This window comes from Lynx canadensis, chromosome D3, assembly GCF_007474595.2.
Source record: "Lynx canadensis isolate LIC74 chromosome D3, mLynCan4.pri.v2, whole genome shotgun sequence".
Lineage (NCBI taxonomy): Eukaryota > Metazoa > Chordata > Mammalia > Carnivora > Felidae > Lynx > Lynx canadensis.
Window position 1 is genome coordinate 65,226,334 of NC_044314.2, and position 25,281 is coordinate 65,251,614.

Here is a 25,281-nt window from a genome sequence, read left to right on the forward strand (position 1 = left end):
CTGTCTCCTGAAGGGCTGACAGAAGAACAGACTTTCTATTCTGCCTGTTTTCCTGAACCCAATTTGTTGCCGCAAGGAAAGAATAAACCAGATAGGCACTGTGCACATTGTCTGGTCTGAAGGTCCAGACACTGAAGGTCCAGTGGCATGTGGGCAGGTACTAGGGCTTGGGGGCTGCAGCTGCCTGGTCTTCAAGGTCTGAAGGTGCTGGTGGCTGCTGAGGGCTCAGTTGGGGCACCTGCTGGATGGCAGGGTTGGCTTCTGGCTACATTGTAATGATGCATTTCTGGAATAAACTAGCTTTTCTCAGGAGGGACTAGATTGGGAGGGCACAGACACAAATCAGCTGCACACCGATTCTGGAGCCAGGTCTGTGGCAGGCCAAATGCCCACGGTGTGTCTGCCACTGTTGCAGGGGTGGAAGAAGGAGGCTGGGGGAGTGGGTTTGAGCCTGCAAGCCAGGACCCTGCTGAGAGGCCAGGGTGGGAAGAGGGAAGGATGCGGAGCCTGGGCTGAGAATTTAATTTGAGCGTCTTGGGTCTGTTTTGCAGGTGGCAGTGGCTCCTCCAGCTTCAAGCACTGTTAGAGGGCCAGACAGAAGTGGACACCTACCACTGCTGAAGGGGTGACTACAAGGACTTCTTCTAAATGCGTGAACTGAGACCCACTGCAGTGAGAACGAACAAGTCCATACACAGAAGTAATTCAAGGCCTGGCATATACCACATACTCAAAATGTTAGGGATTTTATTGGTCTTACAAAAGTCAGCCCTGCATGTTGATGCCAAGGTCATTTCCCCACACCCAACAACCCAACCTGTCAACCCAATGGAGACTGAGAGGCTGCGGGAAAGGAAAACAAGCAGCTCTAGGTCAAAGAGCTGAGAATCAAAGGAACCAGGATGGGAGACACTCAACAGTGGCATGTGGGCAGGTACTAGGGCTTGGGGGCTGCAGGTGCCTGATGCTCCAAGGGATGGAGCCCCGAGCCAAGAGTCATGTAGAGGACCCTATGCAGCGTTGGGTCGCGAGGAGCTGTGCCCGGGCTCTGCCCTGCCCAGCCCTCCGTGCCACCTAGGTTACAGGCCTACTTTCCTGCCCCACAACTTCTGTTCCTCTAGCAAGCTCTGTCATAAGGCCTTTTTACCAGCAGATTCTAGCTACTTCTGCCTCCTGTTATGCAGCAACTACCAAATGGGAGGCCGATGCCAAAGAGCTCGCACTCGTCAATGAGCAATTGCTACTGGCACACCTGGGGTGACTCATAGGGGTCAGGAGGCAGGAAGAGCGACGATAGACCATGCTGCCAAATGGCAAGGCCATGGTCTCAGGAAAGCTCGTGCCATTGTTTCTGTGGCATGTGGCAGTACGGTACAGGGCCTAGGGTCAGACAGACGATGGCAGTGCCCTGCACAGACTACCTCCCTCACTTGCAGGAATGGCAGTGTCTGCACACGCGCCATCAGGGAAGGGCAGGATTGTCTGCTAGGATTAGAGATGCATCTATCTGCCTTACGAAAGAAACGGAATCTTACAGTTTTGGCAAGTCTGAAGTTTACACAGCAAACCCACTAAAATGGAAAGCCCGTAAGATGAGGGAACCTCCTTACCATTTTATTCTCAGAATCTCAGAACAGGGCCTGGCCCACGGAATGCACATCGCGACAATTTGTTAAACAAACAAATACACCATGGAAGAATTCCAGATGTCATACAGTAATGGAGAGCCAGGAATTCATATCTCTGAAAACGTGTGATGTACACAGAAGTCTTTATATACCTAGAAAGGAATGTGTGTAGTAAATTCTACACTCCACACAGGAAATTCTAGAACAGCACAGTCCTACAGAACTTTCCACAAGCTTGACTTGATCTACAATCTGTGCTGTCCAGTATAATAGCCACCGGCTTCCCCATGGTGCCACCAGGCACTTGATATGTAACTGAATTTCAACTTAAGGAACTGGAGTTTTACTTTAATGTAATTTTTACTTTATGTAAATTTTTACTTTATGTACATTTACTTATGTAAATGTAAAGTTTTACTTTAATGTAATTTTTATTAGTTTAAATGTAAATACGTACATATGGCTGGTGACTATCCGCACAGCTCAAGAAAGCAAAACTATCTGCTTAGCTTCAGTTTTATGTTACCACAAAAAGAGGCACTACCATAACTGTCTAAAACACTAAATTTCTTCATTTCTTTTTTGTTAAGTAAACTCTATCCCCAATGTGGGGCTCGAATTCACGATCCTGAGATCAAGAGTCACATGCTCCACTGACTGAGCCAGCAGGGCACCCCTAAAACCTTAAACTTTAACGTAAGAAAATTAGCTCCCATCTTCTCCACCAAATGAAAATACCAGAGCTACCCAAAGTATTGAAATGCAAATAAACACAGGTGTTTACTCCTATGCCCTCAAGAAACAGAAGCTGGGCTTGGTTCATGTGAGCTTGGTTAGGCACTTCCAGGACCACAGCAAAGGAAGTCACTGACGATTACAATGTGCCTCACAAAGGTACTCACAGGGCCCTGAGCTTTCCAGGGGCCCTGGGCACTGCCCCATAAATACCTGTGCTGAGAGGGCTGTCCACCCAAAGCGGTAGAACTTGAATGGATGGCAGCTGAGGTGGTGGTGGTGAACGGGAACTGGGCTCTTACTTCCCTCACACCTTGGGCCAAGGCTGCAGTGATCATCTTGAGGTCAGAGGGATAACAGACAAGGTGATTGCAACAAACACAGTGCATGGGTGGGTGGAAAGGGGCGTGCAGCCTGAGACAGGAGTGCCCACTGGGCTGTGGGGGTTGAGGGCAGCCTGGCCTACGTGTTCAAGCTCACAGCATGTTGGCCTGTGTTGGCATCGCGAATCCAGGGAACCTCCATGAATGCTGCCTCCACACCTCTCTGTCTTGTTGGCCATACTCCTTCAACAACTTTTGATCTGCTGACGGGCCTGCAGAGCCCTCAAGGCCAGACCTCTTGGACAGGGTGGTGGTTCTGGGAGACCAGGTTTCAGGGACAGACTTTGAAGGGGACACTCCAGCAAAATTGCTATGAGGAGAAGTCAACTGTCATTAAAACAGAAGAGTCCATATAAGCCAGCTCACAGCACCTTTCCTTCTTAGGAGCATGTTGCCTGATCACAATGCCTCTGAAGGCCTAAGCGCAAATCACCCTCCTCTCCTCAAACCTCTGGGCAGCTTCTGGGAACTGGTTTCCTTCTGTAACTACACTCACAGCGAGGTGAGCAAGGGAAGCCTGGCACTCCACAACTCTCGGATACACCTCTACAGTGATGCAGGTCAGGTCTGTCCTAAACATACAAGATGACTGCAGACTCCAGAGCTTCCAGCATGCTCTGGGACTGCTCTCCTCATTCACATATACTTCTGGAAGCATAAAGAAGGCAGGCTGAGAACTGCTGTGGGTCTGGGCCCGGCTTGTGCCGATGGGAACCCGGTGTTCTCCTGTGTCCTGGCCACCCTCGCTATTGGTCCCTGGAGAGCAGAGCCTGTATGCACTCACAAGTGTTAAGATGAAACCAAACTAAAACAGCATGACCACATTCAGAAAGGTAGCAGAACTGATCCATGAACAACCAAAACCTCTTCTGCAGGCTTGTGAGCTGGTCCCTGAGATCAGGGCAGCATGGATGGCCAGCCATTCAATCCCTACGACAGGTATGCCAGGGACGGGGCTCTGAAGCTGGAGGAAGGTCTGCTTTTCCAAGACGCCTCTGGCATCACATGTGTGTCCCACACTCACACCCACTGGTCACCATGCAGCAGGCATGACCCAAGCAGTGGCAGATACGAACCTGCTGGGCTAGGGGGCAGATGCTCCTACAGCCATATGACAACTCACCAGGGTAGGAGGCCAGGAAGCCACTCTCCCAGAGTCTGCCAAAACTTGGACAGAGTCCCAAAGAGCCCACCAGTCCATCAGACACAAAGTGGGACACTGGCAGGGTGTGCGTGCACTCACAGGGTGAGGGAAGAGGAAGAAAGGCCTTGAGAAGTCCGGTGGTACGAGAGAGGTGGAAACTTTTTTTCAGGAAGAAACAAGTGATAAGGAATGAAAAGCTTAAATCTAATCTGCTACTGTTTTTCTTGTGACTGAGAACTCCTGAGAGGGAAAGTTCGTTTTCTTTTAACCACAAATCCCAGTGGAAAACACATTGGAAGTGTTTACCAGCAACTCCTCCCATTCCTGTGAGCAAGTACGTTCATTATCTCCTGACACATATCTACCCAGAAAGGAATTCAAACTCCACGCAAACTATAGGCCTGCTCCCCTCCAGGGTCACTGGGCAGTAGGGCCTGGAAAGAGGAGACAGGTCCAAGCAGTTCAATAAGGCTCAGTGTGAGATCATCGTACAGCAGCAGGGTTACATGCACGCACATCCAGGAAGTGTGCCTTTGAGGACAATTCTTTGCAACCTGAGAACTGTAGTTAAATTTCTGTATACTGGGGTGCCTGGGTGGCTCAGTCAGTTAAGCTTCCGACTTTGGTTCAGGTCATGATCTCGTGGTTCCTGAGTTCAAGACTCGCCTCGGGCTCTGGGCTGACAGTTCAGAGCCTGGGGCCTGCTTCGGATTCTGTGTCTCCCTCTTTCTTTGCCCCTCCCCTGCTCGTGTGCTGTCTCTCTCTCTCTCTCTCTCTCTCTCTCAAAAATAAATTAACATTTAAAAAAATCTGAAAAAAATATAAATTAAAAAGTAAATAAAAACATTAAAAAAATAAATAAAATAAAAACACAAGGTTAAAAGACAAAAGCCTAGGGATTTTTAGAAGTGGGAGACACATTCTGTTCTGGATTTATGTACAGTCACAGAAAAAGGTTAGGGGAGAAAGGGAAGTTAATAAATCCCACTATGGGTGACAATGACATCACCTTTCATTTACACAAGTAATGTCAGAAAAAAACGAACCTGATGTATAAGGCTCAGGGCTTACCAATTTTCCTGAAACACCAACTACCACACTTCGCCCCAAGTAAAGAGTCTCAGCCATCCATCAGGGCCACAGCACTGGCGAGCGCCACAGGACATCTCTTTTCTGCTCTGAGAGGGCAGACTTGAGAGACAGGAATGGAGGACTGTGTGCTCAGGCTCCCAAAGCCAGCACTTCTTTCACAGAACCACACATCAGGACACACATTATCAGTAACAGCAAAAAACTGGAAATAACCTCAAGGTCCAAAAACAAGATGGCAATTAAGGACAGCAGGATATGTTTATAATAAGCATTCATGTATGTATGTACACATATACATCACACAGCATAAAATAACATTAACTGAGGATTTTTTTTTTTTTTTGAGAGAGAGAGAGAGAGAGAGCAAGTGGGGAAGATCTGATCTGTGATGCGTGGGAGGGAGGTGGACACCACTCCTGATAAATTTGAAGGCACGTGCCTCATCAAAGCAAACCCACCCATAAACACTCAAGCAATGACCCCTTCCTCCTCCCCAGCTATCAGTGTCACAATCTTCCCAGTGTCCCCACTGAAAAAGAAGAGTCCTGGGCCTACTTTAGTTGTGCCTTAGCAGCCCTCTGCACTCCAATGAGGGGGAAAGAAAGTTAAGTATCAAGGTTACTCTATGGGTGACTGAGCCCACAGTCAAGCTCCCACGCTGGCTGGGCTGGGTCCCCCCCAAGCAGAAGCAGAGAGGAGAGTAACCAGCAGAAGAACAGCCCTATCCACGGGCTCAGTGCAGGGTATTGAGTGCAGAGAACACATCTGCTTTAGGTCTTAGCTCCGTGCAAACACCTCAGGTCCCTCCACTCGCACACTTCTCAGGCAGCTTCCCATGGACTGGAGCAACATGGCTGAGACCAGACAGGACCCAGTTTGAGCCTCCCTCACAGTGAGATGTCATCAGACACTGACAGAACACGCAGCATCCCAGAAGTGCTCAACATGTGGTGCTGTGCACCTGACAGGGAGCTTGGCTGACTTGCTGGTAATGAGCAGGATAGGAGCACAGCAGGGGCAGCGGCGTGGCACCCCAGCTCAGGGTAGCACCTGGGCAGGTGGCACTTCACCTAGCAGGTCTGTTCTATCTAAAGCCAATACTCTCTTCTGAGCCAGTGTTCCCACTGCCAGGTGGAGACAGAACCAAAGCCGCAGACTAGATGCCTCTTCTCCCTGGCACCAGCAGGATGGGGGATCTGTGGAAAATCATGAGGCCCAATCTCCAACCCCAAACACCATTAAGAATCTGGCCTCTACCAGGAAAGGCTGGGCAAGGCCTACTCCATCCCATCAACATCCAAAACACAGAGGGTGGGCATAAAGGGCCTCAGCTACACTTCTCAGCGCAGGGGGCAAGCACTGGGAAAGTGCTGGGCAAGGGGCTGCAGCACAAGCCCACGCAGTCCACTAGAGCCAGGCGCCACCATACTTGTGCTCTTCCATGTCCAGAATGCTAGTGCACACCTGCCACCAGCCCTGCACTCCAAGCTGAGGAGAGGTTGAGGCCACAATGCTACCCTCTCCAACGTGTGTTCTCAGAGGAGGAGGGAAGGGGGAAGATGAAGGGTGTCTGAAGAGAGGTGGGGGGAATCCGGTAACACCAAGCCAGGCTGGCCACCTTGAAGACCCTGTGGGCTGGCTCCTAGACTGCCCATGATCCCAACAACCAGGACCCTCACTGTAGAGTGCCTGAAATCCAGCTCCATGCACAGGTGGACATGCACCTGCCAGTGCCTACAGAAGCCCCTGGCCCCAAAGGCCCTCACCTGGGTTCCAAAAGCCCTCACCTGCACTCCGGAACCCACTATCTGGGAAGCCTGAGCTGTTGGCACCGCTGTCTGCTGCTGCACCTGGGGCTGCACCTGCTGCACCTGTTGCACCTGCGGCTGCTGCACCACCATTGGAGCGCGGACCTGAGGGAGGAAGGGAGAATGCGATTTGGAGCCATCCGGGGCACGTGGTGGAGCACCTACTACGTTGGTGGGAGCTTTGAATCTTGCAGCTTATCATGAGAAGGGATGGGATTGTCACGACTTCACTGGCTGTGGTATCACCTCACTGGCTTTACCTTATCCCATAGCTGATTAGAAATGTCCCACACCAGTCTGGCTGAGCCAAGCCCCACCTCCTCTGACTATGATGAGAAGCATGGCCCTCCGACTGGGATGTCACCATACAGCCACCACTACCATTTACTGCTGCAAGCAAAGCGATGACTCCCAAGGCCAAGTGCACAGCCCAGCCTGCTTGACTTCTGGGCCAAGCATGCTGATGGTCTACAAGAGCCCCACCTATGAAACCAGGGGCTAGTCCCCAGGTGACAAGTGTGACCATACTTTGTTCCTCAAGATCCTCCCCAGCTTCCAGCTTGGCCCTGTGGGTCTCCTATCTGCCCACCACTCAGTTCAACATGGCCCATCCCTTTCCACTCAATAAGTGAAAAACAGAAAAGGCCATGAAAACGAGTAAGCAAAAAAAAAAAAAAAAAAACTATTAAAATGGCCCCTTGACACAGCTCCGCCTGACTTGATGATAATACTGTGTCCTCCATGTCAATGTCACCAACTAGATATGCTTTGTACAGAGATGCACAATAAGACTGACAATTACATGATTTCCTATTAATCCCCTTCCTCAAAAATCTGGTAATGACAGGGATCTTCGCTCAAAACGTAATTCTAAGCAGTTAGCAAACCCACAGTGAATGCTCAATGAGGCCGCACACCCTCTTGCACAGTGAGAATATGCGTGCTGCTGTCCACCTGATCACCCAGTCTTAGAATGCCATGGCCACTGTGAAATCAGCCACGCTACTTGGAAGAAAACTCTCGCCCAGCAGAGGCAGTGCCTCCGTGCAGGGTACACCAGCTCTTGGAATGCACTCCCCCCTTGCCAAGCTGGATGCGGGAGCCAGCATGGGGCCTTCCCCACCTATGTCCAAAGAAGCCCCAGAAACAGCTGCCGGCCACATGCCCACCAAAAGCCACGGGTACTCACAAGTTTCAGCTGTGGCTGGGCATACAGCATCTGTCCAGGGAGGGCCGGAGCCTGTGACACCAAAGGCTGGGTCTGTGACTGCGCCTGGAGCTGCGATGGCTGGTTCTGAGCAACTGGTGGCTGCTGGGGCTGTGGCGGCTGGTGGTGCTGTGGGTGGTGCATCGGCTGCAGCTGCTGGGGCAGGGTCTGGGAAGGGGGAGGCTGGGGCTGCTGCATCGGTGGCTGCTGTAGTGGCGGCTGGGCCTGCAAAGCTTGCTGCTGCTGCTGCTGTTGCTGCTGCTGCAGCTGCAGCTGTGCCATCCGCTGTAGCTGCTGCTGCTGCTGTATCTATGGGCAGAATAAGCAGTACTCGGTCGGTTATCCCATCTGCCTCTGGGCCCTGTGTCAGCCTTGCCCCCAGGAAGCCTGCCTGGGCTGCTCTCACAGGACACCGAGGACACACCCAAGTGTGTGCCTGTGCCCTGGTCACCAGACACCAGCTGCACCTGAGCCTAAGAGAACGAAGGTTCAAGGGAAGTATCCAGAGGGTTTAGGAAGGGTAACAGAGGTGTGGCCCCATCGAAGCTGGGGTAAATGCTCGGGTGGCTGCAAATCCCTGAGGCCTCTCCAGTGATGCTTGTCTGGTCACTAGAGTGGGAAACTGTACAAGCCTTGGGAAGATGGCCAGTGTATGCTTTTCAGGATGAGGAGAAAAAGTGAGGCTGAGGGAAAAGTTGGCTCCGGGGAAGGGGGCCTCCAAGACCCGGGAGGGTGGCCACTGGGAAATGGAGGCAGCAAGCCAAGGCCTGGGGAGGGTGGGAAAGTGGAGAGATCCGCTCAGGCCTTCCCTCCCTCAACCAAGAGCAGACCTGACGTTAGATGCTTAATACGTCTAGATGCTGCCTGCCAACAACGGGAGGAAGAAAACAGTTTCTTTATAAGCAGGGCTTCTAATGTGACACTGCCACCCCCCCCCCCAGAGAAATGAAGCTCGATTAGAGCTGCGTCCAGGCACCAAAACACTCAAGAGACAAAACAGGAGGCATGCAAGTACTCAAAAGAAACACGCTCACAGGACGGCTCAAGCATTCCTGCATTGTGGAGTGTTCTTCTCACTTCTTGCTTCAGTTAACTCTTACATGAATCGCTTGCACCCAGAAGCCTCCACAGATCTAGCCCTCCACCCCCGGCACGCAGTAGGCCTGCGGCCAGACGCCAAGCCCAACAGAGAGGACCTCCTTATGCGATCCCGGCACCCTCCTAACAAGTTGGGGCCTATCCCTCCTCCCTGCTCCAGGCCCTGCGGGGAGCCCCCAGACAGAGGAAGCCCGGGCACCAGGCATCAGAAGGATCTGCAGCTGCCTCTGGGCCCCCGCACCCAGCACTGTGGCTGGCGCACATCCAGGGCTCAAGGACCACGGGAAGAGGCTGAGCACGGGCACCTAGTACCTGCTGCTGGTTTTGATGATGCAGTTTAATCAGGTGTTGCTGCTGCTGCTGCTGGAGCTGCTGCTGCTGCTGCTGTACCACCGCCTGGAACTGCTGCTGCATGGCATTCTGCTGGGCCTGGAACTGCTGCTGTTGCTGTTGCTGTTGCTGCTGCTGCTGCTGTTGCTGCTGCTGCTGCAGCGCCACCTGCTGCTGCTGGAACTGCTGCTGCTGCTGCTGCAGCGCCACCTGCTGGAGCTGCAGCTGGGCTGGAGGCAGAGTGGTGAATCAGGCGGGGCACGCGGGGGAGGCCAGGGCGGGGGAGGCCAGAGCAGAGGCCGCTGTTATCACAGCTCTGTGGACAGGGAGGGCGGGGAGACAGCCCGCTGCGCCCACAGCCGCTGGAGCTGAACACTCCATTTGGGAAAGACAGACAGATGTGACGGGCAGCATTTGTGTTGATTACGGACCTTCTTAGGAATTTCTGTACAATAATAGAGGAAAGAAAAGGGCCAACAAGCCCAGCCTCTGGCAACCACTGAGCTACTTTCTGTCTCTATGGAGGTGCCTATTCTGGACATTTCTTATCAATGGAATCTCACAGTATGTGATCTTTTGTGACTGGATTCTTTTGTTGAGGGTAATATTTACAAGGTTCACCCATGTTGCATGAGTGTTTCATTTCTTTTTATTGCCAAATAGTATTCCATGGTATGGATTTCCTACATGTTGTTTATCCACCAGCTGATAGGCATTGCTTCTGCCTTTTGGTGGTTATGAGTCATGCTGATATGAACAAACATCTACAAGATTTTCTGTGGTGCAGTTTCTTTTAGGGAGATGAAAATGTTCTAAAATGGACTGTGGTGATGGTTGCACAACTCTGTGAATATACTTAAAGATCACTGAATATTGCACTTTAGATGGGTGAACCATAAATATGTGAATTATATATCAATGAAGTTTTCTTTTTTTTTTTTTTTAATGTTTATTTTTGAGAGACAGTGCAGTGCAGGCGGGGTAGTGGCAGAAAGAAGGAGACAGAGGATCTGACGCAGGCTCTGCACTAAAAGCAGAGAGCCCGATGCAGGGCTTGAACTACAAAAGGTGAGTTCATGACCCAAGCCGAAGTTGGATGCTTAACCGACTGAGCCACCCAGGCACCCCAATGAAGTTGTTATTTAAAAAATAAATAAATAGAAATAATCCAGAGAGACCCTTTGTATGCTTTGCCCAGTTTCCCTGATGGTACCATTTTGGAAAATTATAACATAACACAATCAGGATGCATTTTCATTTGTGTGGGTGTGTACATTAAATTCTACACAATTTCCTCACCAGGACAGAGTCAGTCACCATCGAAGTCAAGATACTGAACAGTTCCAACACCACAAGGATCCCTTGTGATGCCACCCCCTTCAGCACCCCTGGCAACCACTAAGGTGTCCTCTATTTCTAATATTCTGTCATTTCAAAAATGTTATGTAAGTGGGGGCTATACAGGATAACTGGCTTTTTCATTCAACATAATTCCCCGAAGATCATCCTGGATGTAACGAATATCATTACTGCTTTCCTTTTTACTGCCAAGTCGTATTCCATGGTATACCTATCTCTGTTCAACCATTCATACCATAAAGGACATTTGGAAGTGACTGCTACCATGTACATTTGTGTACAGGTTTTTGCGGGAAGGTAAGTTTTCACATCTCTGGGATAGATGCCCAAGAGCGTGACCGCAGAGTTGTATGTTTAATTTTTATTATTAATCTTTTTAAGTTTATTTACCTATTTTGAGAGAAAGAGTGGGGGAGAGGCAGAGAGTAAGGGAGAGAGAATCCCAAGCAGGCTCCACCCTGCCAGTACGGAGCCCGACGCAGGGCTCGGTCTCCCGAATTGTGAGATCATGACCTGAGCTGAAACCAAGAGTCAGACGCTCAACCGACTAAGCCACCTAAGGCACCCCTGTACATTTAACTTTTAAAGAAGCTATATCATTTTACATCCCCACTAGCAATGTATGAGTGATCCAGTTCCTTCTCATCCTTGCCAGCATTTCAGAGTGTTATTTTAGCCATTTTACTGGTATACAATTTTTTTAATCTTTTTGTTATAACTTTTTTTTTTTAAAGATGTATTTAAGTAATGTCTCAGTCCAATGGTGGGACTCAAACTCGTGACCCTGAGATCAAGAGTTGCATGCTACACTGACTGAGCTAGCCGGGTGCCCCCACAGATGTCCAATTCTTTTTGGTTTGATGTATATCCAGCAATACTGTGGGAGTGTAGAGTGAGGCTTGCTTTATGGTTTATTCTTTTTTTTTTTTTTTTTTTAATTTTTTTTTTTCAACGTTTATTTATTTTTGGGACAGAGAGAGACAGAGCATGAACGGGGGAGGGGCAGAGAGAGAGGGAGACACAGCATCGGAAACAGGCTCCAGGCTCTGAGCCATCAGCCCAGAGCCCGACGCGGGGCTCGAACTCACGGACCGCGAGATCGTGACCTGGCTGAAGTCGGACGCTTAACCGACTGCGCCACCCAGGCGCCCCAACTTTATGGTTTATTCTTACAGCTGTACCACTGCCTTTCATTTACATTCAATCTCACATTTCCTATCTTTCAGCAGGAAAGTTTTGTCCATTCACATTTATTGTGATCACTTGTATTTCTCAACTTATTTGTGTCTGTCTTCCCTTTTTTAAGCTTCTTTCCCTCTATTTTTGTTTTCCAGATTTACTGAAGTATAACTGGCAAAGTTTTTTTCCTTTTCTGAAATATATACATTTTCAAAGATTTTTTTTTTTTAACGTTTATTTATTTTTGAGACAGAGAGAGACAGAGCATGAACGGGGGAGGGTCAGAAAGAGGGAGACACAGAATCTGAAACAGGCTCCACGCTCTGAGCTGTCAGCACAGAGCCCGACGCGGGGCTCGAACTCACGGACCGCGAGATCATGACCTGAGCCAAAGTCGGCCGCTTAACCGACTGAGCCACCCAGGCGCCCCTCAAAGATTTTAAAGTAATCTCTGCACCCAATGCTGGGCTTGAACCCACAACCCCAAGATTAAGAGTCACATGCTCCACCAACTGAGCCAGCCAGGCAGCCCCTGAATTATATTTTTGTTGGATGGTTGGAGCTGAATTTTACATGTTGTTTGGATTTTTACTTTTTTCTTACTCAATTTTTTCCCACTGGTTTGGAATGTACAAACTATGTATACTGTTTCAGCAATTCCTTTTTTTTTCTTTTTTAAAAAAAGTTTATTTATTTTGAGACAGAGAGTGTGGGGAAGAGGCATAGAGAGAGGGAGAGAGAGAATCCCAAGCAGGCTCCATGCTGTCAGCACAGAGTCTGATGCGGGGCTTGATTTCATGAACTATGAGATCATGACCTGAGCTGAAATCAAGAGCTGGATGCTAAACCAACAGAGCCACCACGGTGCCCCTCTTTTTCCTTTTTTTCAAGCAATTATTTTTTCAATTTCATCAGGCATACTTAACTTACCATACTTAACTCCAAACTTAAAATTTATCCATATTTTTAACTTCTTTCCCAAATACAAGAACCTTAGAACCCTGCTTGGGATTTTCTCTTTCTCCCTCTCTCTCCCTCCCCACCTCCCCTGCATGCACACAAGCTCTTTCTCTCTCTCAAAAACAAAACAAAATTCTCTCTCCCTCTGCCCCTCTCCCCTACTCGTGAGCGCTTTCTCGCGCGCACACTCTCTCTCTCTCTCTCTCTTTCTCAAAAGTAAAATAAAAGTAGGTTTCACAGGTACTGATAGACCTGGTATTTATCCTCAATACACCTCCTGGCTTCCATTTAGTATGGTCCTTGTTTATCTTTTTACACCCACACAGCACACTTCTATTAAGAAGCAGAACAGGGGTGCCTGGGTGGCTTAGTCAGTTAAACATTTGACTCTGGGTCTCAGCTCAGATCTTGATCTTAGGGTTGTGAGTTTAAACCCTGTGTTGGGCTCCATACTGGACGTGAAGCCTACTTTAAAAAAGGGGGGCAGGGGGAGGCAGGCCAGAATAATGACTAGAGGTACAGCCTCTGAGCCGGACTGCCTGGACTCAAATACCAACTCTGTCACTGCTCTGTGCCTCAGTTTCCTTAGCTGTGGAAAAGAGACAATAATAGTACCTACACTGAACGAAGAATTAAAAATCTGTTCTAGGTAAAACCCTCAAAACAGTGCTTGGAATGCAGCAAGTCTGTATAGAGTTAGCTGGAAGCATTATTATTTTAGAGAGGTGATTTTTGTTTACACCAAGGATTCTCAACCTTGTTCCTCCCGACATTTTGGGATAGACAATTCTATGTTGTGGGGGGCTGTCCTCCGCACGAGAGGTTTAACAGCATTTGTAGCCTCTATGCTACATGGTAGGAGTGCGCCCACAGTTGTGACATCCAAAATGTCTCCAAACATTGCCAAATAGCCTCCAGGGTACAAAACGGATGAGAATCACTGGTTTAGATTCACACACGCTTGCTACCTTATATGAAAAAAAAGTCTGTTCTCCCATTTTACACCTGGCATCACAAGAAAGATGGTATGAGAGTTAAGAGGAAATGGTGAACAAATAAAAAACCTTTCAGTGAAGGTCTCTTAAGCTTTGTTTATCTAAAATGTCTGCTTCCCCCCCCAGTCATTGGGAGTTTTGCTGGCATACAACTGTGGTCAGCAGCTCTATCCCCAGGGCTCTAACAACTTCCTACTTTCTTCATGACACCATCACCAAGTGCTCTGAGTCTACGTCTTGCTCCTTTCTAGAAACTGGCTATTTCTAACATACTCTTCTGGCCTATGGTGTTTGTGGCTTTCCCCAAGCAGGTTAAGGCATGGATGCCTTATTTAACCTGCATAGGACTGCAGGACTTTTCCAGCTACCATCTCTCCTCATATACTGGTTGGCTTCTGTTCTCTCTCCATCTGGTCCTTTTATTAGTTGTTAAACTCCGATTTTATCCTCTGCATTTCTTACCCTCCTATTTTCTTAGTACTTTTTAAATGTTTATTTATTTTTAAGATAGAAAGAGAGAGGAGACAGAGGATCTCAAGTGGCTGAAGTCAGGCACTCAACCGACTGAGGAACCCAGGTGCCCCACACCGTCCTATTTTCTTTCTTTCTTTTTTTTTTTTTTTAACGTTTATTTATTTTTGAGACAGAGAGAGACAAAGCATGAACGGGGGAGGGGCAGAGAGAGAGGGAGACACAGAATCGGAAACAGGCTCCAGGCTCTGAGCCATCAGCCCAGAGCCCGACGCGGGGCTCGAACTCACGGACCATGAGATCGTGACCTGAGCTGAAGTCGGACGCTTAACCGACTGCGCCACCCAGGCGCCCCTCTTTCTTTTATTTAAATAAATGCTTATCCATTTTTGAGAGAGAGAGAGAGAGAGAGAGAAAGTACATGTGAGTGGGGGGAAGGGCGGGGGGGGGGCACAGAGGACCCAAAGCAACCTCTGCATTGACAGCAGTGAGCCTGATGTGGGGCTCGAACTTATGAACTGTGAGATCATGGGTTGAGCTTAAGTTAGACACTCAACCAACTGAGCCACCCAGACGCCCCATTACCCTCCTATTTTTTATTTCCTCTTCTCTGGGCTATATTCTAGGTAATTTCTTCAAATGTTGTCTCTAGTTCACAAATTCTTTCTTCAGTTGTATCTAATCTGCTGCTCAGGAGCACCTGGGTGGCTCAGTCTGTTAAGCATCTGACTCTTGATTTCAGCTCAGGTCATGATCTCATGGTTCAGTTCGTGGGATCAAGCCCCACACAAAACAGAGCCTACTTGGGATTCTCTCTTTGTGTCCCTCCCCTGCACATGTGTGCACTCCCTCTCTCCCTCTCTCTCTCAAAATAAATACATACATACATACACACACACACACAAACTTTAAAAAAAATCTGCTATTCATTCATCTCTACCTTCTCATTTCAATAATTTCATTTTTTAATTTTTAAAATGTTTTTATTTATTTTTGAGAGAGAAAGAGAGATACAGAGAGCGAGTGGGGGAGGAGCAGAGAGAGAGGGAAACACAGAATCCGAAGCAGGTTCCAATGCAGGGCTTGAACTCACGAACCACGAGATCATGACCTGGGCCTAAGTCAGGCGCCTAACCAACTGAGCCACCCAGGCGCCCCTCAATAATTTTACTTTTGTTTCTACAAGTTCTACTTGGTTCCTTTTCAAAAATTTTTTTAATGTTTATTTATTTTTGAGAGAGAGAGTGTGTGTGTGAGCCGGGGAAGAGGCAGAGAGAGGGAGACACCGAATCCAAAGCAGGCTCCAGGCTCTGAGCTGCCAGCACAGAGCCCAACCCGGGGCTCAAACTCACAAGCCACAAAATCATGACCTGAGCCCAAGTCAGACACTTAACCGACTGAGCCACCCAGGCACCCCTACTTGGTTCCTTTTCAAAGCTGCCTCATCACTCCACCAGGTATCCCAGTGCTTGTTCAGTTGGAATTCCATCCTTCATTTCTTTAATCAGGCCAAGCCCATAGTTAACAATTATTATGTGTGTGGTCCCTGAGCATCTCCACTGTTTATTGTTTCTGTTCCTCCTCATAGTATCTCTTCTTCCTTTCAGGCCTGCTGGTCTTTATCTGTGGTGCTCAATGCTTGATCTGCAATTGCCACAGGCCTAAACTGGGAGCATTCTCCAATCTGCCCTTGCTCCTGGGGGAACTAGGGATGCCAAGGGCTCTGGCACAAATCCCACTACTCAGAGGGATGCGAGGCTTGCTTTCCCCAATCTTGCAGTGGGCCAAGACATGGCTGGGCAAAGAACTTCCCCTACCTTCTGCTGGCCCAACAATCCAAAATGCATCTAGGATCTAGTTGTCTAGAAGGACGAGGGTTCCTCAGCATCCAGTCTGTCAAACAGACAGAAATAGGACTCATTTTTAAAGCTGGTTTTACAGGTATATGATATAAAATTCACTGAGGAACAAAAATGTACAGAGTGAAAAGTCTGTCTCCCTTCTAATGCTGTACTCAAGCCCCCAGCCTCACCTACAGTCAGCAGTTTGTTTCCATGACTAATTCAGGTCACGTGGAGACTATCACAGCGTGTTCTGGACTATCCTTTGAGAATCCTTGCAAAATCTCTGACCCAGGCCCTGTCCTGAAGCTGCCTTAACCACACAGTGCCATTTGGAGAAACTGTGAGAAAGGAATTAACAAATGTCCATTGGGCCACAACACCTATTTCGCGTAGACCAGGCAGACAAGAGGTCCAAGGCAGAGAGAGAGGGATGCTGACAGGCAGCAGCAGGACATGAAAGTAGAGAACTCACATCACATCAACCCACATGAAAGACCAGGTCCCTCTGAAGCTGAAAACAGGATGTGGGCCAAGGTCAGACTGGGGAGGGTGTGGGCAGGATACCCAAACTTTGCCAGTGAACTGACAAAGTCTTAGGAGTGAAACTGCAAGGCAAATAATGGTAGCATTCTAAACTCCTACACTTTAAAAATGATTTTTTATTATAAAATGTAAGCTGTGATAAAAAGAAATCAACCACTCTGTAACATAAAAAGGAGTCAGAACCAGTACTTCTCCTGAGAATCCTTCCATAAGCCGCCCCATGTACGTACCAGGTATGCTGACAAGACAAGAGGGGACACGGAAGCTGGAGAAGAAGAATCAAGCAAAGAGCTAAGAGTCAGATGGCAAGGTGTCAATAAGGGGAACAGAACAATGATCCAAGAAAGAAGGGGATGTCTGGGGATGGAAGGTTCCAGTCCAAGAGTGGGCAGAATGAGCCTCCACGTGGCATCTGTGAAGAGCAAAGTGATGCTCGCACAGGAAACTTGAACAAAGAATGGGGGTGCTCGGGTCAGGCAGCCTGGGCTCGATCCCAGCTCTAGTGGGCAAAGCAGAAGCAGGGACACTGCCTTCTTTGAGGGTTACTATGAGTGATGCATGAGAAAAATACATCGACACATCACAACCTGTACATGAATCAGGGTCACAGAAGCTTTATTTGCAACAGCCAAACCTGGAAACAACCTGAACGCCCTTCAAGGGTGAATGGATAAGCAACCCGTGGTACACCCAGTCCATGGAATACAATTCAGCAATGAACAGGAACAACTTACTGAGGCAACTTGGGAGAATCTCAAAGGCATTATGCTGAGGGGAAAAAAGTCAGTCTCAAAATGTCAAACACTGTGCGATTCCATCGATGTAACACTTGCGAAGTGACATAACTATAGAGATAGGGAACAGATCAGCAGTTGCCAGGGCTTGAAGTTGGAGGAAGGGTGTGATTATTAAGAGATAACACAACAGCTTGCTACTGGTGATGGAACAGCCTTGCATGCTGACCCTGGTAGTGATATCACACATGATAAAGTCTCATAGAACTACACGCACGTAAGCTCGCGGGCAAGAATGCATGTAAAAACTGGAGATGTCAGAAAAAAGGCCACCTGAGTTAGCAGCATTGTCCCAAGATTCATTTCTCGGTTTTGACAATGTACTAAGATGTCAGCATTGGGGAAGCTGGGTGAAGGGCACACAGGCACTCTCTGTGTCATTCTGCAACTTCCTATGATTCTTAGACTATTTCAAAAATAAAAAAGGAAAAAATTAACAAAGCACTTTGCAGTACTGAAGTACACTCTGCATACTGAATTACTGGTTATGAAAATCAAACATCCAATAAGACAGGCCCTGGAAAGAGGAGGGAGACCCGTGCTACGCACCCATTCCCAGCTGGAGTAGCTGCATGGAGGGGACAAGGGGCTGTGTTCTGTAGAGAAGCGCCAGGAGGGCAAGGCACATCCTTCAGGGAAGGAGGGCAAGGGCAACACTGGAAGGGATGGCTCTTGAGATGGAGGTCTTCTGGGGGTTGTGGGGTGCCGAAAGCACCACTTTGTGGCTGAGAACAGCCTGAGACATAACTGTGTCTATTTCAGCTACAAAACACAATCCCCCCGGATGGAGTCCCAGACCACCCCGACCTCTTCTGAGTCCTCCACTCCTGCCCAGGGGTAGGAGGAGGGCCTCAGTGTCACTTAACCCTTTTGATAGTCTGAAAAAGTTTTGGAACTTTTTCTCTCCATACACAACAAAGATAAAAAGACAGCTACTTGGGGAGTTTCTCCACGCTTTCCTCAATACCATCCTAAGCAAAGGGATAAAAATGTACATCGCCTGCAAAGAAGGTGGCAGATTCTCTGAGAAGCACAGTACTCACTCTGTGGAGCTGCTGTAGACACAACAGCCATGCCGTGGGGGGCCATCCCCGAGGTGCCAGGGGGCGGCTGCCCTGAGAGGGGCATCGGCTGCCCCATGGTGCCAAGGCCACCCATCCCGCCCAGGGATTGTCCTGGGCCCCGAGAAGGCATGCCGATTCCAGCTGCTCCCGCAGCAGGCCCACCAGTCAGGCTCTGTAGTGCATTCATAGGGTCTGTGGGAACACAAGGGCACAGCGTCTCAGCCAAGTGCCTGCTGAAACGCAAGTCTCCGAAGGTTATGAGGCCTCACAGAGCACACACTTCCTCCAACCTCCAGGCACAACTCCCTCAAAGCCCCAAGCAGTGAAAGGCCAGAGTCCTGGGAGCCTCTAGGCCTCCAACCGCGGAGGGGCCAAAATGTCAGTATCTCTGTCACTGCTCTTGAACAGGGAGCACATCTCAAACCCTAGCCTGGCTTGTGCCAGGGTCCTATCGTTGAGGTATAAACAAGCCCCTTAAGGTATATAGCAGTCCCCACCCCTCCTGGCTGTATACCCCTACGCTGGGTGAGACACAGCTGGGAACTCCAAAGACAGCAAAGGACAGCAGGCCCTTCTTCACAGTAAGAGCGAGCCTGGGGGCCAGAGAACTGAGGGGGGGCACAGACAGATGTTCTCCCAGGGAGATTACAAGTCTCCTTGCACACCAGAAGCCCACCTCTACTAAGTCTGTGCAGAAACCCCACTAAGGAGTTCTCAGGACACCACACTAAAACAAGCTAAGGTGTGAGGGAGGCGTGCAGGAAGAATCCACAGAGTGCCACCAGGCACAGTGATGCTTGCCAGTAGGCAGGGGACTCAGCTCAGTGAGCAATGCTATGACCTGGAACAAGGAGCCCAGGGCTCTTGTCAGAACAATATAGACTCACAGCAAACAACTACCTACAGACAGGTATGCCCCAGCCAGGTCAGCCTGCGCAGAACTGAATGCTAAAGAACCCTAGGCTCTGATGCCAAGAACTTAGACATTCTCCCGGCCACACGGTCTTCATCCCATCTAGCCCTGGGTGGCTGAGAATCACTGCACATGCCAGGAAGGGTAGCCTAGCAGGGAAACAGGGCCCACACAGACAGGTGCAGCCAGCTTGGCTGAGGCAAGCATGGGCACCCAGCATTTACAGCTGTACTGCCTGCAGTAAGACAAATAGCATGCCAGGCTGCCTCCCTTTGTGACAGATCAGAGCTCCGTCGGCCATCATGGATTTGCTAAACCCCTTCACTGGCAGCTCAGTCAGCAAGACCAGGGCTGAAGCAATACAGTTCCCATGAAACTTTGTAACTTAAGGAAGTGAATTCATAGCTATTCTCTAAAAAATATACTACCGATTATTATACTAGATATACCATAATAGTTTTCTTCCAAAGAGCTCAACATTTTAGATAATGTGTCCATCATTGTGTGAGTTTTTAAACATCTTTTTGCTGGACAAAAACAGTATTTGAGTGACATGGGATGGGGAGGTCTCATCTGACTGCAGTCTGCCAGGAAGAGGAAGCATGGAGGAGGGGCGGGCGTGGCTCAAAGTTCTCACGGCCAGCCAGAGTTCTTTCTGTGAATTTTCTCCTCTCATAACAGCTTAACCCAGACCCACGCAGCATCCACAACTGCATTCTTGCTCCCCCAAACCCAAGGTTGGGATAAAACTTTAATTCAAACAAAAAAAACTCTTACCACTGACGGAAGCTTGAGATTTTTTGTTATCTGTATTTAAGAAAACAAAAACAAAAAACAAAGTAAACAAAATTTTACATAACCACATATTTCCACAGTAAGCCAGCTTTGTAGGCATTTGCCCAGAGGTCATTTGCTGAAACTAAACAGAAGATAAGATATCTCAGAGCACACGTGTGTTTGTGTGTGCATGTCTGTATCCACTCCAGGCAGAGCTGACACTCAAGGGGGTCTGAGGGAAGAAGGTACAGAACTGCCCATGGTCAACATGGGGCCTCAGAGAACTGTCCTCCACCCTCCCCCCCGCCCCCAGTAGAAGCTTGCCCTGGGCCTACTCTGGCCCTCCATCCTTCCCGGGATCAGGGTCTCAGCTGGGGCCCTGAACAACAAACACAAGAACTGTAGGGATCCACAATGGGCCCAGAATGGTGACCAGACCTCCACAACACCTCCTTTTTCAGCCTGCCCTGATGAGGAGGCAGCATCTCCACTTTCTACTATGAGGAAACTGCGTCTGGCCAAGGCTGGCTAAAAGCCCCACCTAGCTGGCCCTAGCACCAGGGGGCAAGCACTGCAACAGGGCTACCCTCTCTGGGTGAGGCAGGAGCTGGCGAGCGGGCCAGGGACATGCCTGGCCCCAGGGCTGTGTGCTGCTACGCCAGGCTGCCTCCCAAACAGGCCAGGCCAGCCCAGTCCCGACAAGCAGAGCCGCTTGCCAGGACAGACCAAGGCATCTCATCCAGACTGCTCATTCCCCAGGCTTCTGGTTCCAACAGCTTGTTCTAAACAACATAGGGCCTTCCCAAACACAGCAAAGAAAGTGGAATCAAGTGAAGTTCATCTGGCCGGCCATTCTGGGAAAAAGTGTGGAAAGAAGCAAAATCTATGGGCCACACAGGGGCTCTGGGGTTCACAACATCTCCTTTTTTCTGAGATTACTAACATCATAGCCACCTCTACAAGCACGAAGAGAAGCCACTAGACGCGCCAACTGTGTGCTGCAAAGACAAGCTGTGTCAAGAGGAGCCCATCTCTTGTGGTCACACAACTGCAGGCAGGTAGGAGGCGCTGCTGGCTGAAACCTCAGAGCGCTGAACCAGCCTGGTTTCCTTTAGAGACTTTAGATACGGTGACCATCCAGGAACAGTAACTGTCCTCCATGCTTATGCATAACACACAAAAGACCACCAAGACCCCTGAGCCCAGTCTGCAAGGACACACACTTTTAAAGAGCCATGGCTGATGCCAGGCTGGGCTGACAGGACCCTAGCAGGACCCTGGGAAGCAGAGTGGGTGGAAGGCAGCAGGCACCAGGCGACCCTCACCAGGGCAGGGAGCCAGAGGCAAGACTTATGAAGTTCCAGCCTGACAGGAACACACATTTGGGTCAGACCCCCATGGGCCAATAAAGCCAACTCCTAGGGAAGGAAGTTTCTTTTCCAGGGTAAACCTGGCTTCTTTAAGAACTGCCTAGAGACAAAAGCCACAGTCTTTTGAAAAAGAAGATTAAATGGACAAGCAAAAATAGCAGTCCAGACCACTTGGAGGCTAACATTTCCATTATGCCAAAATCAGCATTTTTGAGGTTGAAGCTTTGAAGAGGATGGGAGACGGAATCAAATGCAAAGCAATGTCGAACTTCCCAGAAAGCAGGAGCTTTTTACACAGGCATTCTGCCTCAGGCACTGCGGCCAAGAAAGCCCCCACCACCCCAGGAAAGGGCCAGCCTCTCCTGGCAATCAAAACCACCCAGAAATGTAAAATTTTACTTACGAATGTCTCGAAAATGGATAATAAGCCTGGCCACGAGAGAAAGGTATTCGTCCTAAAAGCAAAAACAGGAAGCAGTTTAATCCCAGGTGAAGAAGTGAAGTCATGTGACGCCCCTTCCCACCCCCTGCACTGCTGTGTCACTGAGTTGAGGGTTCTTCCTGAAAGGCTGCCGGCTTGCCTGGCTCGGCCTCCTCTGGAATCCATCTCTCAGAGAAGAGCTGACAATGCTCAGCTATGGCAGGCCAACAAAAAGCACAAAGAAAAAGCCAAGAGGGATACCGAGAGGCGTCAAACCGCTGCTCCTTCCACTCTGCTTCAAAGGCTCAACGGAGAGGACAGCCAGCCAGCTCAGGCGCCCCTCCTCTCACAGGGGGGACAGCAAGTCCAGAGGGGATGAGGGGCCAGCTTGAGGTCACAAGGCACATCAGCAGTCGACATAGGCAGGCCGCTTTTGTCTTTGCACTATTTGTATCCAAGTACTTTCGCTTTTAATACCCGGCCTGTTGCTCTTTCACTGCTGACGTGCTTGCATGCAAATCTGGCTGTGCGCCCCTGGCTGCACTTTTCAGAGAAGCTGTGTTAATCTGAATTTACTGCACAGGCAAGGGAGAAGGCACAGTGCCACTCAAGGGTGGCAGGTGAAGGCCACTGCCGAGAGCCCGCTTTTTCCCAGCTACCGGGTTTCTGGAACTGCACAGCAGAGCCTGCCTTCTACTGATTGACCTCTTTGCGACTAAGGACACTCGCTCCCAGGTGTTTTGGGGAAATCACTACTGTGAGTTTGTCCTGTGGTCAACAAAGGAATGTCTGAGTTAAATTCTTATTTCAGCGAAGCTGTACCATCCTTCCCCTCCTTGAAATGCCCGTTCCTCTGGCAAGGCAGCCCCAATAAGGCAAAGCCTTCATTCTCCATCCTGCTTGCACGACCCTCCTAAGTCACTGTGACACAGAGAGGCCACTAGACAGCAGGCTGATGGGATGACACCCACACAACCCAGAACCCAGCTGCGCGCAGCACCTTGTGGAGGTACTACCCTGGGAACACATGCCAGTGAACTCAGGCACAAGAGTAAACCCACTGTCTTAAGAACACCTTTGGGGAAAAGTGGTCTCAGGTAAATGAAAAAATATAAGCACACTTTCTAAATCTTCATTACTCCTCACTCACCCCCAAACTTCACCCCACCACTCTTTTTTGGCCAGGGGAATCAGCAGAGGCAAACATGAGGGGAAAAGGCCTGGGGGAAAGGCAAAGTTGGGATAAGAACGTGCAAAGGGGGGCAGGTACAAAGAGAGGGACAGTGAGCCTCTCCTGGAGCATAGGGACATTTAGCGGGTGTTGTCAACATTCCCAATTTCCAACTCCTCCCACCAATTTCCAGTAGGAAAGACAATATGCTGAGGATAAAGGGTAGAGCCGGGAACTCCTGCCTATGGATCACCCGGTCCTTGAAGGACAGCAGTGTGGTGAGCAGGGAGCAAGGAGGTGGCGGGCCCGAAGGAAGCTCAGGAAGTAAGGCGGCCAAGTACAAGGGGACAAAAATTGGGAGGTTGCCAGGTCAATGTCTGACATCTTTTTAGGGCCTTGGGCCATCTGTTAAATTGGGGATACCTTAAAAGAACTTGCTGAGTTTTCTCTATTTCCATAAAAGATAAAACGAAGGGTGACTGTGTGGCTCAATCGGCTGAATGTCCAACTTTGGCTCTGGTCACGGTCTCGCAGTTTGTGAGTTCGAGTCCTGCATTGGGCTCGTTGCCGTCAGTGCTGAAGCTGCCCACACAGAGCCCACTTCAGATCTGTCTCCCCTCTCTCCCCGCCCCTCCCCCACCTGTATGCACTCTCACTCTTTCTCTCAAAAATAAGTATTAAAAAAGAAAAGATAAAATGAGGAAGCAGGTTGAAAAAGCAACTAGATACTTTACTCAGACACAAGATACAATAAAAATGGGGCTCAGGAGCATGTCCCCAAAGCCTTGAATACAGAACCAGGATTGGGTACTCAAAGCCCTACTGCAGTCCCTGGCCCAGAGCTGGATGGCCAGAGTGGTCTGCTCCTGGCTAAGGCCACCCCACTGCCAAGTGAGTAGAGTGGAGGCTCTGGGGACCAGACTAGACCAGCCTGAGAAGGCCTGGGGCGCAGATCTGGCCACCTGACAGTAGACATGGGCACAGAAAGCAGTCACACGGCTGCCAAGAGGTTTTCTTGCAGGTTAAATACATCTCCAAGTTTCTCGCAAAGCCAGGCCACCCAGGAACCACTAGGAGTGGAGCGCTGCACATCTGCTGCCAGTGTTCCTCCCTCAGTAGACCCTGGGGTCTGAGACTGCACCGCTCACGTCCCCCAGGGTGGGCTATTTTACTCCCATGGCTCCTAAGTCATAGGTGCTGACTGACCTTCCCCGGCATGAGAATTCTCAGATTCTACTACTCCCTTCTGCTCCAAAGCACCCCACCTCTCCAGGACTGTTACAGAGAAAGGGCTGAAGAGCATGTGATGTCCCTTGCATTCGCTCAGTCTTTATGATCTGTCCCACTCAACATCAAAAATCTAAGTGTCAGGGCTGCACGTGAGGTTGGGTATTACCAGACCAAGGCAGTAACAGCTAATACCCTGGCATTTACGTGGTGCCAGGCATAGCTCTAAACCTTTACATATATCAATGCTTTTAATTCTTCCAACCACCTACTGAGGTAGGTGCGTGGTGTCCGGTTTGCCAATGAGAAGATAGAAATGTGGGGAGAAAAGCTTTATACAGTTCAAACCCCAGCTTGACCCATGCAAGTCTAGCATGAAGGCCCAAACGACAAGGGTAAACGATGTCTCCCCAACAGGGATGTGGAGGGAGCAGCAGGAGCAGGGACACACACAGGCTCCATATAAAATTCTAGACACCACACACTACACGCTATACACTACCTTTTGTATAAGACATGGGGAATCTGAATACATACGTATGCTTGTATCTGCAAAAAGAAATGTTAGAAGGATAAACCAAAATCGAAGATTAACAGTTACTCCCAAAGGTATCAGGGATTGGGCTCGAAATGAGACTTCACACCTTGTTATATGGTTTTCACATTGGAAGCATGTACATTTAAAAAAAAAAAATCAAATTGAAGATAATACTAAACCAAAAGTACAATTCCTAAAAATTCAAAATAAACTGAAACATATGAGTTACC

The 25,281-nt window shown here is 49.2% G+C and overlaps 1 protein-coding gene across 4 annotated transcripts in view; it reads right to left on the reverse strand.

Annotated features, from left to right (window-relative positions):
• The window catches only part of LOC115498700 (mediator of RNA polymerase II transcription subunit 15), a 69,996-nt gene that overhangs the window by 10,629 nt on the left and 34,086 nt on the right, over positions 1-25,281 (reverse strand). For 2 of the 4 annotated variants that reach the window (XM_030292292.2, XM_030292294.1), the window contains 6 exons: positions 22,098-22,149; positions 20,325-20,354; positions 18,614-18,826; positions 9,408-9,655; positions 7,980-8,306; positions 6,770-6,895 (listed from right to left, as the gene is read on the reverse strand). In XM_030292292.2, the coding sequence (XP_030148152.1) occupies positions 6,770-6,895; positions 7,980-8,306; positions 9,408-9,655; positions 18,614-18,826; positions 20,325-20,354; positions 22,098-22,149 (996 nt within the window). Of the gene's footprint in view, positions 1-2,576; positions 2,702-6,769; positions 6,896-7,979; positions 8,307-9,407; positions 9,656-18,613; positions 18,827-20,324; positions 20,355-22,097; positions 22,150-22,376; positions 22,548-25,281 lie in introns of those variants that run through there. The other 2 variants (XM_030292295.1, XM_030292293.1) reach the window with 2 other exon arrangements.